This window comes from Onychomys torridus, chromosome 15 (genome assembly GCF_903995425.1).
Source record: "Onychomys torridus chromosome 15, mOncTor1.1, whole genome shotgun sequence".
NCBI classification, from domain to species: domain Eukaryota; kingdom Metazoa; phylum Chordata; class Mammalia; order Rodentia; family Cricetidae; genus Onychomys; species Onychomys torridus.
Window position 1 is genome coordinate 44,592,368 of NC_050457.1, and position 15,339 is coordinate 44,607,706.

Below are 15,339 nucleotides of genomic sequence, written 5' to 3' on the forward strand. Positions count from 1 at the left end.
GACCACTTAGTCTCTTCTTTTTGGCCAATTGTAGATCTACATCATATCCCATGTCTGTTGCAAAAGGAAGCTTCTTTGGTGAGGGATGAGAGGCAAGTTTCTTCGTGGATATAGGGATAACTATTTAGAGGGGGCTTTGTTGGATATGAACTGTCAAGTTTTGTTGTTGTTGCTGTAGGACTTAGGGCGGGCTTTGTGGCTACTGCATTTTTAAAGGCTCTTACGTATGAGTTTCTTTGTTTCACAAAAGTCTGAGAGTTAGTCAGAATCCTACATGCTAATAAGTGTTGTCCAAGATAACAGAGACACCAGTGACCTTCGACAGTGAGCCATATTGTCGTCTGAGGAAGAAGCTAGAGGAGAGAAAACACAGAGAAAGCCAAAATTCTTTTTATATCAACCTTAATGGGGGTTGGAGATACAAAGGACATTTGTCCCTGTCCAACTGGGGGAGAAAGCAAATGGCTGCTTTTTCTTTTCCAGAAAGGCATAACGACTGTTAGATCAATTTTTCAGAATACTCTCCCAAGAGGCTGTCATAAGGAATGACGCCTGTGCCCCCCTTCTCAACAGCCATAGCTCTGAAATAAATCAAATTGAACTGCCTGAACAGAAAGGTACCCTTAAGAAGCCATAAAGGTCTTAACCCAAAAAAGGGAACAAAATATGCCCAAGAGCATTTTTAAACCAGAGGCAAAGGAGTCGTGATCTCATCTGGACTTGAGGCTAAGACCTTGTCTTTCTCTGCAAAGCAAAAGTTTTCCAGTATCTAAACAACTCACGTTTTCTCATGTCTTGCAACTAAAGAAACTTCTACTTTATATGAAATTTTTCTTCCCCTACTTTGCCTGACTCATTGATTGCTATTTATTTTGCTCCAAACACACAGGAGTACAATCACAGAAACTCCCACATCTGAAATTTGCAGTCTCATGAGGAATACAGATGATAAACAAACACAAGTATTTTATTATAATAGTTAATAGACAATTTTAAATATTGTATTTGAATATATCAGTGTGTTAAGCATAAACAAAATGAGAATAATAAAACTGGCAACTACATTTATACCACAGTCTACTCCCCCCCCCCAAAAAAAAAGGAAAGAGAAAAAAATAGTATGGTATGAAAAGCAGACAAGTAATTTCATAACATAAATTTAAAAACTGGATACTGTGCTGGATAGTTTTATGTCAACTTTACACAAGCTACAGTCAATTTAGAAGAGAGAACCTCAACTGAGTCTCTCACCAAACTGGCCTGTGGGCAAGCCTGGGAATTATTTTCCTCAATTGGTTCTCCTGAACAACTTCCCATCGATGCTCAGAAACTGACTCTAATGAACTTAGTGTTCCACACACAAAAAGAAGATGCAGAAGCAAGATAAACTCATTGGGAAGAAGGGGACCCATGGTGCAGAGAAGGGCATGAAAGAGAGGAATGGGGGATGAAATGACTAAAATTTATTATGTAGAGAACAGTCAACCTTTTTTTTCTATTGAAGAAAAATTAGGAAAATTCACACACTCACAGACAAGGTTTTCTATTTCCTAAACAGAACCTAACATATCTCTCAAATTCCCATTCTTTCTAAACAGTAGAAAAATATAAACTTACCAGTGTAACATAAATCTATTATTCTGGCTTTTAATATTTAATTTTCAGTCAGATATAGGACCCTGACTCATCTCCTTTGTTAATTCCTAGGGCTAATCTCAGGATGTACTTGTCTGTGCACATGCACACTTGTTGAGAGAACATCAGAGGCACTTAGCATCCGAGAACAAATTGTATCTTTGTTATCATGTTGTCCTTCTATATCCTGGTTTCCTCTCACATGCCGTCTCCCTGCTCTGGTCCCTGTAGCCATGCCTAGGTACCCAGTCTAGTGTTGATGATCTTTCCTAGGCCTGTGAAGAGCCTCGGAACAGTCCTCGTCCCAAGGAACATCAGGACAGTCTGTGTCCATGCAGATTCCTCTAGGTTTAGGGAAGTCTTGACTATGTTATGCACATAACAGAGAATTATTTATGTTTTCTTAATCAGCACCAACTTGTGTGCCATGTTAGATAAAAATATCCATTCATATACTAGTACTAGAGACAAATTAGATACAAATTTGTTTCTGTCAGATTTTTCTTATTCCAGAAAGCCTTCCTAAACTCAGCTCCAAGTAATAGAACCCTCATTCTCCACTGAGGAATTTATCAAATCTAAATTCTCATTCATCCTATTGCTCAAAACCTTTTTCTCCTTTTGAAAAGTAAAATGGCCCAAGGCATTGTGTATTTTTATCATCCTATAATTAATATTTAAATTTTCTCTTCTGAGTCACAGGAGGCTTGGGTTTTGATATTTAAATTCAAACATAAGAGCTGGACAATTACTTTTTTCTCTCATGAGACTCACTGGTCCTGCACAGTGGAAACTGTGGCCTTCCAATCTATGACTCCCACCAGATTTACAAAGGTGGACTTGGAAGTTCAAAAGACAAAGCTTGCCTCTTTTTCCTCCATTCTCTGACTCAGAGATGTTCGTATGCAAAGCCCATAATGCAGCTTGAATCAAGACAGGAATGGAGAAAATGAAGTTCAGGAACATAAGCAAAATAATTGATATCAAGGGCTTAACCCAGCAAGCAAATAAAGAGCTCGAAGGGGAAGACAGGGGATCCAATGAGCAGTGAGAACAGAATCGTTGAGTATGTAAAAACAATGAACAAAGGGAATGAGGAGGAGTATTTCTGAATTTGAATGTTTACTACGCTAACAATGTGGTTTGTACTTCGATGTCACCAAATCTTGAAATTGTAATTTTTGATAGGTGGTCTAGGATGTCTTTCCCAATTTCCAACTCCATCATTATAATTAGGGTCAGGTTCTTTCCAACTAGCTCGCACTGCAAACTGTGTTCGTGATATCATAGCATTCATCATACTGCAGTGTGTTTACTTCTTATTTTCTGTACTAACTTTTAAGAAAATCTAGGATGTTGTCATAGTCTCTACATTCTCTCTACTCTAAATGCTTAATAGAGTACTTCAGTAAATACATGGAGGACAGAAAGAAAGAGAATTGAGGGAGGAAAAAGCAAAAAGAAGAGAAGAAGGGGTTGAGGGAGGAGGGAATCAACACTGGTCAAGTCTTTACTATATCCCAGGCACTGTTTGTTGTATGTGAGAACTGATCTTTGCTAATGTTTAATCCCCATGGCAGCCCTGTGAGGCAGGTATTATGACGGTCAGTTTGTAGATGAAGAATGAAAGCTCAGAGAGACAAAGAATGAATATCCACAAACCAATAGCAGGTGTGTCAATCTGATACAAGCATATGCTGGTAAAATAAAGCTGACTTTTGAAAACAGCTTTCCTAGAAATTAAACAGTACTTGCATGCCCAGCTAAAATACTGGGTGTGCAAGTAAAGACTCACACTATCCCACTTACAATCAGTGTGATGTTTATAGGTGATAGGGGCAAAGCATGTTCTGTCTTTAGACTTGAAAACTGTAACGAGGTTAAAGAATTTTTTTTTCTGAGTTTTTGACATATTCAGTAAGTTGACATGGTGTTCAGTGCTTCCTTCAGCTCCAAATAAACAATGAAAAAACATTACCAAGAAATTCAGACTTAACATTGGACCATACATTCTGCAGGAAAGCAGAAGGGTGGGGAGGGTAAAAAGTAAAATCAAAGAAGTCAAAAAGGGTGTTTTCCTGGCTGTGACTTTTTAACACGTTGAGAAACTATCACCCTTGCAGAGCCCACTGCCTGAATTCAAACTTTGTCTCCAATGTTGATTTCACTATGTGACCAACATCAATGCTTAATCTTTCCTTGTCTAGGATATCTCACACACAAAATGGAAATAATCGTAGTGTTTTAAGTGTGTATCTTGAGAATCCTCATTTTTTGAGAAGAATAAAATCTGGCCTATATTAAACACTGAGTTTGTGCCAGCTCGGTTGACTCTGTAGTTGACCATGTGACATACAATAAAAGGCTGCTAGGGATATAACTTCATGGTAGAACATTTGCCTAGCAAGCAGAGGATCCTGGCTATAGGGAAACTGAATTCTGTTAAAAACCAGTTAATAGTATTCTACTAACAATTTTCACTCCTTAAGACCCCACGCCCAGCATATACAACTTTTACTGAGATCAATCTGTTTGTGAAATATATGATACCAATCTGAAAGTTAACTGCAGGACAACAACATCAATATAAGGTCAGGTACTAATTTATCCTCCCCTCCAACCCTGCTGTTCTACCAAAATAAATACAAAAATGTCTAAACATTTTTTTAATGTCCTCCCTTTGAAAATGATGAGACTTCTTTCTTCATGTGAGAGCAATTCTTCCATTCTACACCATCTCACTTGAGAATTTCTGAACAGTAATGACATGGCTACCCTTACTGAAAGTCTGGAGTAGGTACCACAGTGATGGAGCTCTCACCCACATCACTGGCTGTCATGCCTCTCAGTTTTGTTTCTCTCTGCTCACCTCCTACTCATGTTTGAAGCTGTAAGTTTAAAAACAACCTATCAATGTTTTTGTGTTTGGGCCTACTATTGACAGTTTCTAGCATAGCAGTCAACAAGTATGTGGTTTGTGTCATTCCATGGACCCCAAACTTAGGGGAATATTAATCCAAGGCTGGAAGTTGCCTTCAAGTAGTCAAGAGCAAAGCAGTCAGAGACTAAGGTGCATTTCCAACCCCCTGCTGCCTGTTGCTAACTGCGTGTTTCAGAACAAATTGCTTTCAGCTTTAGTATCTGCAGTGACACTAATATCTACTTAGGACTGTCACGAGAATTATGTAAGATAATGTGTGTGATGCGCCTGGTGTGTGCCCTGTGCTGACTAAATGGCACCATTGGCACTGTTACTGTAATATGTATTATTAACCCCCCTGTAGGGATAAGGAATGTTCCTTGCCTCTTTTCTCTGAATTTGCTCATTGGTGCTTCCTAACTGTGCTATCTACATGGCTCTTCTGAGAAAATTCACTTGTGTTTAAAGTATGAGTTTTCAATAAAATTAAATGGATTGTTTTCTTGAATATCTTGCAGGTTCCTTGTTGCAGGGAGCAGAGAAATCCATATCCCTGGTCCAGGGTGGGAGGAGTCAGCAAGCAGCCGCCTTGGCATGGGAGAAGGGGACCTCTGGTCCAGAGGAGAAAGTCTTTTCTGAGTGGTTAGAATCAGTGAAGGAAAACCCTGTTGTGATTGATTTTGAGGTGAGACTAGAAAATATTAGGGGTAAGAGGGGTGCAGCAGTTTGTCACCAGCCCAGACTGCAAGCCACACAATTCTCTTTCCATTTCCTTTTCAGATGATAAACAAAATGCCTGTTTTTAATATACAGGCATGACATATCTTTTTTAAAAATGTTAAATTGCACATCTATTGATTTTAAATTTTAAGTGAGCATTCTAATACCATGTTTAGAATTGTTGGCATGCATGAAATGCTGAGAAGGGGAATTTAGTGAATAAGATTGCTCATACTTTCCTGGGAGTAGTGCTCTTCTTCATCTTCCTATGGGACAGTAATATTCATTTTTGTGATTTCTCATGTGACTCCACTTTTTGAACACATCAAGAAAGTTTTAGATCCATTTTATTTCCAGTTTCCATCACCATCAATTTGATTTTCCAGTTTTGTATTTGTTGTAATTAGACAAAAAGATGAGTTTTGCTGTTCATGGGTTACTTTGTATAGTATACACCATGTAGTCATATTTCCCTATGGTATAACTACATTTTAAGAGGCTTCCCAAAGCTATTATGCTTATTCATTAAATAGAGAAAGAACAGTTGAATCGTTATAAACACAGGATCATTTACATGAAGCAGAAAAGCACGTGAGCTCCACAGATGATAGTAGGAACAAAGCCAGCACAACAGTAGATGGTTGCTTCTTTTGGCATAGAGTAAACACACTTCTCCTTTTTCTCCTGTTACCTGGGTTATTTGTTTCTACAATCCTCCCATTCACATGAATGGCAGGTTGACCTCTCCATTTCCTCCCATGGTGCATTTTCTCAACTGACTCCAACAAAAGCCAATGCACATCCATAGACAGAAAGCAATGAAACCTCTCCTCATCCTTTCCAGATCTCCCTGCCTGAATCAAAGTTAATGAGGTAACAACAGAGCACTAATGAGCATTCTTGGTGACCTACCTCAGCACTTTAGCTGCTTATGTTTGATGCTTAATAAATAACATGATACAAGCCCAAATAGGAAACATGTGGCTTCCTCTCCTGTGGACATGCAGGGATGGTTAATTCTACACAGTTTGCACCTACCCTCAGGCACTGGGCTTCCCTCTCCTGGCTCAATAGCCAGAAATCTATACTAGGTTCTCTAAAAATTCCTCGGAAGTGTGAGGTTTTCTGGTAAGCACTGATTCCATGAGGACTAGATAGTGGTGGTAAAATAATGCCCACGTGGAAGTGACTAGCGCTCTCTGTCACCTGTCCTCAGCTCGCCCCGATCACCAATTTGGTCAGAAACATCCCGTGTGCGGTGACAAAACGGAACAACCTCAGGAAAGCTTTGCACGAATATGCAGCCAAGTTTGACCCTTGCCAGTGCGCTCCATGTCCGAACAATGGCCGTCCCAGGCTCTCAGGCACTGAATGTGTGTGTGTGTGCCAGAGTGGCACCTACGGGGAGAACTGTGAGAGGCGGTCTCCAGATTACAAGTCTGGTAAGTGCCAGGGATTGATTGTGGTGAGGTCAGTGCCTTGCCCACTCAGAAATATATTATAGCTTGATAAATTTAAGCAAAAAAAAACAAAAATAAAATAAAATAAAAAAATAAACTCACTAGCAACCTCCAGCTTATAAACAAGCCTCCAAAAGTTAGATTCCAAAGGCAAACAATGCCAGGCTCTGCTCTAACCTATGAGCTGCATGACACTAGAAAATTTATATAACTTATCCAAAGCTACAATATCCTTATCCATAAGATGAGGATAATTCTGTTATTACTTGAGGGTTGAAATGTATGTGTGTGTGCATGCACATGTGTGTGCTTAAACACTTTTAAGACACATATAGAGGATTTATAATATACTGCCTATAATATTGGACCTCATCATAAAGCTAGCACATGACATTGTGTCTTTGTTTCTCTTTTACCTTTGTGACCAAACACCCCGAACACACAGCTGGTAGAAGAAAGGGTTATTTGGGGCCGACAGCTCCGGAGGATTGGAATGCTGTGGAGCAGTGGCAAAATCAGGTGGCGGGTGTCGAGAGCAGCAGCTGAGACCTTACATCTAGAATGGAAAACAGGAAGCAGAGAGAGAACACCAGAAACAGCACACAGCTTTTGAAACTTCGAAGTCCAACCCCAGCAACACACTTTCCCCAGCAAGGCCGCCCCTCCTAAGCCTCCCCAAAACAGAGACAGCAACTTGAGGTCAAACATTCAAATGATCGAAACTATGGGGTACATTTATTATTCAAACCACCACATGCTGTTACTGGAGAATTGTATTATTATGTGTATTGTAATGTATAAACAGGATGTCCATAAAGGGATACATTATGCCACAGGTAAAGTTTTCATACATGGCTAAATATATTAACTCATTTTCTTTAGAGGAAGGGAGAAGCCTAGGAGTGGGAATATGTTCTAATACCTATAAAAGTATAATTTGATATTTATTTCTGTCTTATTCAATGTTTTCTTGCTGTGAAGCTATCTCATGATACCATTGCAACTCGTAGAAAGGAAGCATGTAATTGGGGCTTGCTTACAGTTTCTGATGTTTAGTCCATTAACAACACAGCAGGGAGTATGGTGGCACCTCAAAGCCCATCCCCCAGTGACACACTTCCTTCAGTAAGACCATAGCTACTCCATCAAGGCCACACACTTCATCCCTCTCAGGTAGTGCCATTCCCTGATGACCAAGCATTCAAATATATGAGCCTACAAAGGCCATTCTTATTCAAACCACCATAATTTTGTTCAGAAAATGTTATTATTTGTACATATATGTGTATATATGCACATACATGTGTTTTCATGCATATATGTATAATATATTATTGATACAAATATTGATGATTCAAGTGATTCATAGCTGTTTGTAGATGTAACCATCTTGTTAAATAAGAAACACAGATCCAATTGCAGAGTTGAAAGCCAAGCGGTCAGAGCAAGAACGGAATACCTTATCCTTCACTGCTTCTGCTGTCTTTCCTCTCCGCAAGAGAACTACTTCTATGTGTTTTTCCTTTTTATAGACTTTCTGTTCTGCTTTCTCATTAGTTGTAAACCCAGCCACATGACCTCTTCGTTACTGACTGTCTATACAGACCTCCAGGTCTTCTATGGTTGGTATTGAGATTAAAGGCATGTGTCACCATGCTGGCTGTATCCTTGAACACACAGAGATCCACCTAGCTCTGCCTCCCAAGTGCTGGGATTAAAGGCGTGCACCACCACCGCCCAGCTTCTGTGATGGCTTGCTCTGATCCCAAGGCAACTTTATTAATATACAAATAAAATCACATTTTACAAATATAGTATCACCACAGCTGTTGCTATTTTATTCATGCATTTGCAAACAGGAAAAATAATCAATGTATCAGACCCCATAAGTAACTTCTTTCAGTCCTCACCATAAAGCTATAGCATCCCACAAAGCATGTTGCAAAACAAATGTGAAGAAACCAGGTTATCCTAGTTTCAAAGCCTAATTTTTTTTTTTTTTTGTAGCAGGATGGTGTGGTGGTATTGTATTCTCTGAAATATTGTGTGTTCCCTGAAATAAACTTATCTTGGGTCAGAGAACAGAATGGCCACAATATTAAACATGAGAATAGACAGTGGTAGCACATGCCTTTAATCCTAGCATTCCAGAGACAGAAATACCTCTGGATCTCTGAGTTCAAGGCCACATTAGAAACAGCCAGGCTTGGTGACACATGCCTTTAATCCCAGAAATCCAGCCTTTAATCCCAGGGAGTGACAGCAGAAAGTAGAAAGATATAAAGGCATGAAGACCAGCAACTAGAAGCATTTGGCTGGTTAAGCATTTTGGCTGATTAAGCATTCAGGCTTTGGAGAAGCAGCACAGTTCAGCTGAGAGTCACTGGGATGAGGACACAGAAACTTGCAGTCTGCGGAAACAAGACCAGCTGAGGAACTGGCGAGGTGAGGAAACTGTGGCTTGTGCTGCTTCTCTGATCTTCCAGCATTCACCCCAATAACTGGCCTCGGGTTTGATCTTATTAATAAGAACTTCCAACAATTCTGCTACAGGATGGCAATGGGTCTTTCTCTGTTCCAGATGCAGTAGATGGAAACTGGAACTGCTGGTCTTCCTGGAGCACGTGCAATGCTGCTTATAGGAGATCAAGAACTCGGGAGTGTAATAACCCTGCTCCCCAGCGAGGAGGGCAGCGCTGTGAGGGCGAGCGGCAGCAAGAGGAAGACTGTACATTCTCAATAATGGAAAATGTGTAAGGTTGGGTACAAGGGAACCAAGGATCACTGGTTAGCATTGACTACTGTTAATAATTAAAAAAAAAAAAAACCACTTAGAATTGTTGATGTGCCTATACAATGTACTACTAAAGCAACAAATCCGCCCCTAGGTTTAGTTCACTAAGCAGTTGGTTCTCTCTATTTAATCAGTATCTGTATATTATAAATATGCAGACAGAGTGGGCATATTGCTTTAATGTATGCATGTATATATGTGTGCACACACACTTATTTATTTTTCCCATTTAGTGGACAGCCATGTATCAGTGACGATGAAGAAATTAAAGAGGTAGACCTTGCTGAGAAAGAAACAGATTCAGGGTGTCCTCAGCCAGCTCTGCCAGAAAATGGATTTATCTGGGTAAGTATCCTAACCATAACTTTTGGCTTAAAGTTCAAAAGCAGAACTTGAAATGTATTGAAATTACTATTTTCCTACTTTAAGAATATGTTGTCTCAAAAGGACGAAGGAATATCCGGAAATTCTTGGGCACACTTTTATCGTGAATTCCCAGGGGTGTCTTCATTCCTGCTTGTTAGTCAAGGAAGAGCCAGGTGATATTTTCATTTGTACCACTCAGGTCGTAAGAAGGCAGTAGACTGTGATAACAGAGAACGGAGCTTCAGCACAGGGTAGGTTTGGATGGCTGTGACAGTCTGCACCTGAGACCTGGCTGTTTATTTCTGAGTCTGAGTGAACTAACACCCATCATCTAAGGCAGATTCTCTGAGATATGAAAGAGACTTGGATATAATCATTTGAGGTGTTGGGTTTGTGTTATCTTTTTGGGTTAGAACTCTGTAGAACCCTTGAGCAATCAATACATGTCTGATGTATATATATATATATATATGGGGGGGGAGTGTAGAGTTCCAAGTCAGGGTTTCTCTGTGTTGTCCTGGCTGACCTGGAACTCACTCTGTAGAATAGGTTGGCCTCAAACTCATGTAGATCCACCTGCCTGTGCCTCCCAAGTTCTGGGACTAAAGGTATGTGCCACCACTGCCCAGCCTAATTTTTTTTAATTTCATGTTTTTCATCAGACCACAATATGTTCAAATGCTTTTTATAAGAATTGAGCACTCACTGTCACAAAAGTCTGTGGCTTTAGATATAAATCTTTATATATATATATATATGTGTGTGTGTGTGTGTGTGTGTGTGTGTGTGTGCGTGCGCGCGCATATATGTATGTATGTATATATATATAAAATGTTAAAATTGATCACAAAAGGCATGCTCTATCCATTTTACATTTTCAAACTGAATAAAACCTTTAAATTAATCCTTTTCCAATAGTTTTTTATTATGAAAACTCAGTAACACAAATCTCTAAACCCACTCTCACAGATATCCATGGCCAATAGCCCATATTGTATGTTCTAATGTACTGTGCAGAAAGGTCTTAAGAGGAGGCATTTTGGAAGGAGGTAATTTCAATCAGTCTTTATTTCAGAGCAGAGACCTCAGTCGCACCAATGCAATGGAGGGCATATTAAAATACAGATCAGCCACTTCCATTCCCACAGTTTCTGGCTCACTAGCTCTCAGGTGAGGCCCTCCCTGTCTTAGTTAGGGTTTCTGTTGTTGTGAAGAGATACCATGACTATGGCAACTCTTATAAAGGAAAAACATTTAATGTTGGTCTAGCTTACAGTTCAGAGGTTTAGTCCGTTATTTTTATAGCTAGAAGCATGGCAGCATGCAGGAAGACACTGTACTGGAGAAGGAGCTGAGAGTTCTACATCCTGACTAGTAGGCAGCAGGAAGTGAGCTGTGAGCCACTAGGCCTAGCTGGAGTCCACCGTCCTAATGACACACTTCCTCCAACAAAGCCTCAACTATTCCAAGAAGGCCACTCCCTGTGAACTTATGGGGGCCATTTTCATTCATACCACCACAGGCCCTAAAAAACGTCAATAGCCACAAACTCCCATCCAGTACTAATGCTTCTAGGTTGGGAGTCATAGAATGGAGACCAATCCTTTATAGCAGGTGTCAGACACAGCCATATTCATTTATTTACATATTACCTTTGACTACTTCTAGGCAGTACTAGAAAACATGAATAACTATGACAGGTGCTCTGTGACCAACAATTGACTGATACAGGCCCCTTATAGAAAGACATCTTCTGGTTCCTGCTTATGAACATAGACATCAAAATTATACATTGTCAGATCTAGCTGCCTAAATAATGTTTAACATATTTATACCAGCTGCATGCAAGAACTATTAAAAATTTCTTGTTACTTAATTTTAAAAACCCACTTACGCTCTAAAGAGGAATTCATTATGCTTATGGATCCTCTTATAAAAATGAGATGATGTCTCTTTCTCTATTCCCTGATGCTGTAACCAAGTCCCACAGACTGGAACAATATATGTGTTAGAAAAAGAGTTATTTAAACCTGGTGTGGTGAAGCTCTTCTTTAATCCCACCATTCATGAGGCAGAAGCAAGAGGATCTATATAAGTTCAAGGCCAGCTTGGTGTACATAGTGAGTTACAGCCCAGCCATGGCCATGTAATGTCTCATATTGTCTCAAAAAACAAACAAACAAAACCAAGCAAACAACCAAAACAGTTATTGAGCAGACAGTTGTGGAGTTTGGAGAGTAAGCTCAATGATTCCAACATGTTCTTGAAGTTATTGCTTCCTTAGAGAAATGGAGACAGAAGTTCAAAGCAGTAACTTGTTTTCGGAGAAATGCATAAATGAAAAGTATGCAGCGGTTAGCTAGTGAGAGGCCTCAGCTGGTAAAAGTGCTTACTTACAAGCCCTGGCCAAGTACAATCCGCGAAACCCAAGGAAGAACTATGGAACCAACTCCCAAGTGGTTCTTTGACTTCTACACAGGAGCTATGTCATGCTTACACATGCACACATCACACACACACACACACACACACACACACACACCAGTAATAAGTAAAATAATTTTTGAAGTGTACAGTCAATAAAAAAAGATCCACGTCATCAATACTTCTTAATAGTTCACCTCCCTTGGAAACAAAGACACATCAATAATAACCAACAGGATAGTCTCTTTGTATCCAAGACATGAAGACTCTTCTAGGATGTAGCATGAACAAGTCATGACAAAGGCTGATTGCTCAGTTTTCACCTTCTATCAGATTCTCAAGTTTGGTTCTGAGAAGACCTTTCTAGTCAGAGCTTAGTATTCTTCTCCCTCCTGGTAAAGAAATAGAGGGCTCCTTTATCAGCTCCTGTAGGAGGGATGATGCTTTGCAGTTTCAAAGACCTACGTAAGGGTGTGTGTGTGTGTGTGTGTGTGTGTGTGTGTGTGTGTGTGTGTGTGTGTGTGTTGTGAAGTTGCCACTTCTTTCAGCACCAAAGCAGCCAAATATGATAAAAGCTAGTAAAAGCATTGTTCAAGATGCTTCAGAGCGGAAAGTTCAGTGAAAGTTCAGTGCACCTTAGGAAGCTGGAGTTTGCAAAGCTACGTGAGCTGGGTCTTGAGAGAAAGGCAGAAAGAAGGTGGGCAGGACAGATGGACTAGCCAGTGGAAGATGGCATGAGGGCATGGACAACAAAAGAGACTACTGGGATCAAAGAAGGGAGTGGGGCTTTGTTTCTTTAGAATACAGATTCTGCAGAAGGAAATGGCAGGAGGTGATGGTAGTAGCATGGGTTAGTTTAAACTAACAACCAAGAAGGGCAAGACGCACTTTGATCCTGAGATGTTTAGTGAGTCCACATAAGGCAATGCTTTATCCATTATCTGGGAAAATACATGATAACTAATCAGTTGCTATAAAAGGAACAGTTTTTAACTGATCGGAAGTACTTTCATCTCAATAGCAATGGCACATGCTTAGAATTGTAGGATGATCACACAGTGAGAGCAGAAACCCTTTCTATTCTAGCAAGACCAGGTATTTTTATCACTTTTCTCATTGCTGTGAGATGTGTTTGGGGAAAAAAAATATATATATATCGATAAAATTGAAAATGAATAAATCTTTGAAAGATCATGCGTCAGAAGTAACTCGGGGGAGGAAGGATGTATTTTTGCTCATGGTTTCAGGTGGGAAAGTTATAGCTGAACAGTCAACAGCAAGGGGAGCTCCTGTCCATGATGAAAAGAGTGTGTGGAGATGCTCTCATCTCCACAGACTAGGAAGCACACAGAACTCAGGCAGAAAGTGCAACCGGCTAGTCTATAAGGCCTGCACATCAGCCCCATCGTGGAGTCCTGGCTGGACTTCAACTCATGGAGATCTACTGCCTCTGCCTCTCCAGTGCTGGGATTAAAGGCGTGTACCATCATGCCCCCAAAGGAGCAGGTTTTTTAAGTACAAAAATTATAATTTGTTTAGAGCAGAAAAATTAACTCAGAGGATGAACAGCTGAAAAGTTATCTGGGAGCAAAGATGCTGAAGAGGAATGAAAAGAACGGTGTTTGGGCTGTGTTGAGGAGTAGACTCTAAAGAAGACAGTGTGAGTGAGTAGATACCAAGAGTCTGCAATGGGCAGGATCCAGGAAGACCTTATGATATTCAGAGATGACAATCAATCACTCTCATAATTTCTGCTTCTGGTTTTAATTCTAGAATGAAAAGAAACTGTACTCTGTTGGGGAGGAAGTTGAAATTTCCTGTCTTACTGGATTCAAAGCTGTGGGATACCAGTACTACAGATGTTTACCAGACAGAACCTGGAGGCAAGGAGATGTCGAATGCCAACGTGAGAGCGGGGGGAAAACATTTGCATGACTCCCCTGCAGAATGAATGTGCCCAAGACAAATAGAGCAAAATCAGTTCAACTCGTTTTACTATTTTTTTTTTTTTTGGTAACTATGGTGAAAAAACTTAGTGAAGCAGTAAATGGGGCTCATTTGCTAAAGTGATATTTCAAAATACCAGATATCAGCTCTCCTGCCCTTGCATATTAGCCTCATGCACATAGCGCTATGAAGTATGTCTCTAAAAAAGAAATTCATAGAACCAGAAAACTTATCTAACCACAGGGATTTACCTTGGGTGATGTAAAAATTGAAACAAATGGATAAATCCCAAAAAAGATAATGCTCAGATTTGGGGTTTTGTATGAGTTGCCATTATCTCCAAACCACTATTCTTGAAGGAGGGGTACAATCACATCCTTTACTGGAACAGATTAAATGAACATGTTTCCCGTGACTACCCAAGCTGTGAGAAGGTAAAAACTGAGAGGCAAACAAGACTCATAAATGGACCTCAAATACCTTATGGGTCTACTTAACATTTAAAATGTCCTACACCTGTCACTCAACAGTGTTGTGATTTACCTTAAGAAAGACACAAAAAGGAGATAGAGGGATGGTTTGGAAGGTAAGGGTACTTGCTACTCATGCAGAGAATCCAGATTGGATTCCAAGAAGCTCCAGGCAGCTCTCAACCATCTGTATATACAGTTCCAGGAGATCTAGCACCCTCTTCTGACTCCTTAGGCATGGCATTAGACACACATGTGATACACACACACACACACACACACACACACACACATACGCATTCAAACACACATCTACATAAAACAAAAATAAATCTTTAAAGAGAAAGAAAAACTCAAGAGGTATAAGAGTAGAATAAATATTTCGTGAAAGAAAAATATCCAAAAGCTGTAACAGAAATCAGATGTTTCTGGGGCTAATCCCTTGGCAAATAGAGCTCAGGTGTCAGAACAAAAGGCTTTTTAGTGGTGATTCTGAGAAGCTGGGGGTCCAAATTTCACTGACTAAGAGGAGGTACTGAGGCTGGACAGACTCAGTAAAGCTCACTAGCATTACCTCTTTGGTCACATACTATCTGCCTGCAC

General features: G+C 40.0%; 1 protein-coding gene across 1 annotated transcript in view; it reads left to right on the forward strand.

The window, feature by feature from the left end:
* The window catches only part of C6 (complement C6), a 68,791-nt gene that overhangs the window by 36,814 nt on the left and 16,638 nt on the right, over window positions 1–15,339 (forward strand). Inside the window, exons 9-13 of the mRNA XM_036206741.1 lie at window positions 5,074–5,240; window positions 6,492–6,717; window positions 9,317–9,488; window positions 9,763–9,874; window positions 14,093–14,225. Coding sequence (XP_036062634.1) covers window positions 5,074–5,240; window positions 6,492–6,717; window positions 9,317–9,488; window positions 9,763–9,874; window positions 14,093–14,225 — 810 coding nt within the window. The remainder of the gene's footprint in view (window positions 1–5,073; window positions 5,241–6,491; window positions 6,718–9,316; window positions 9,489–9,762; window positions 9,875–14,092; window positions 14,226–15,339) is intronic.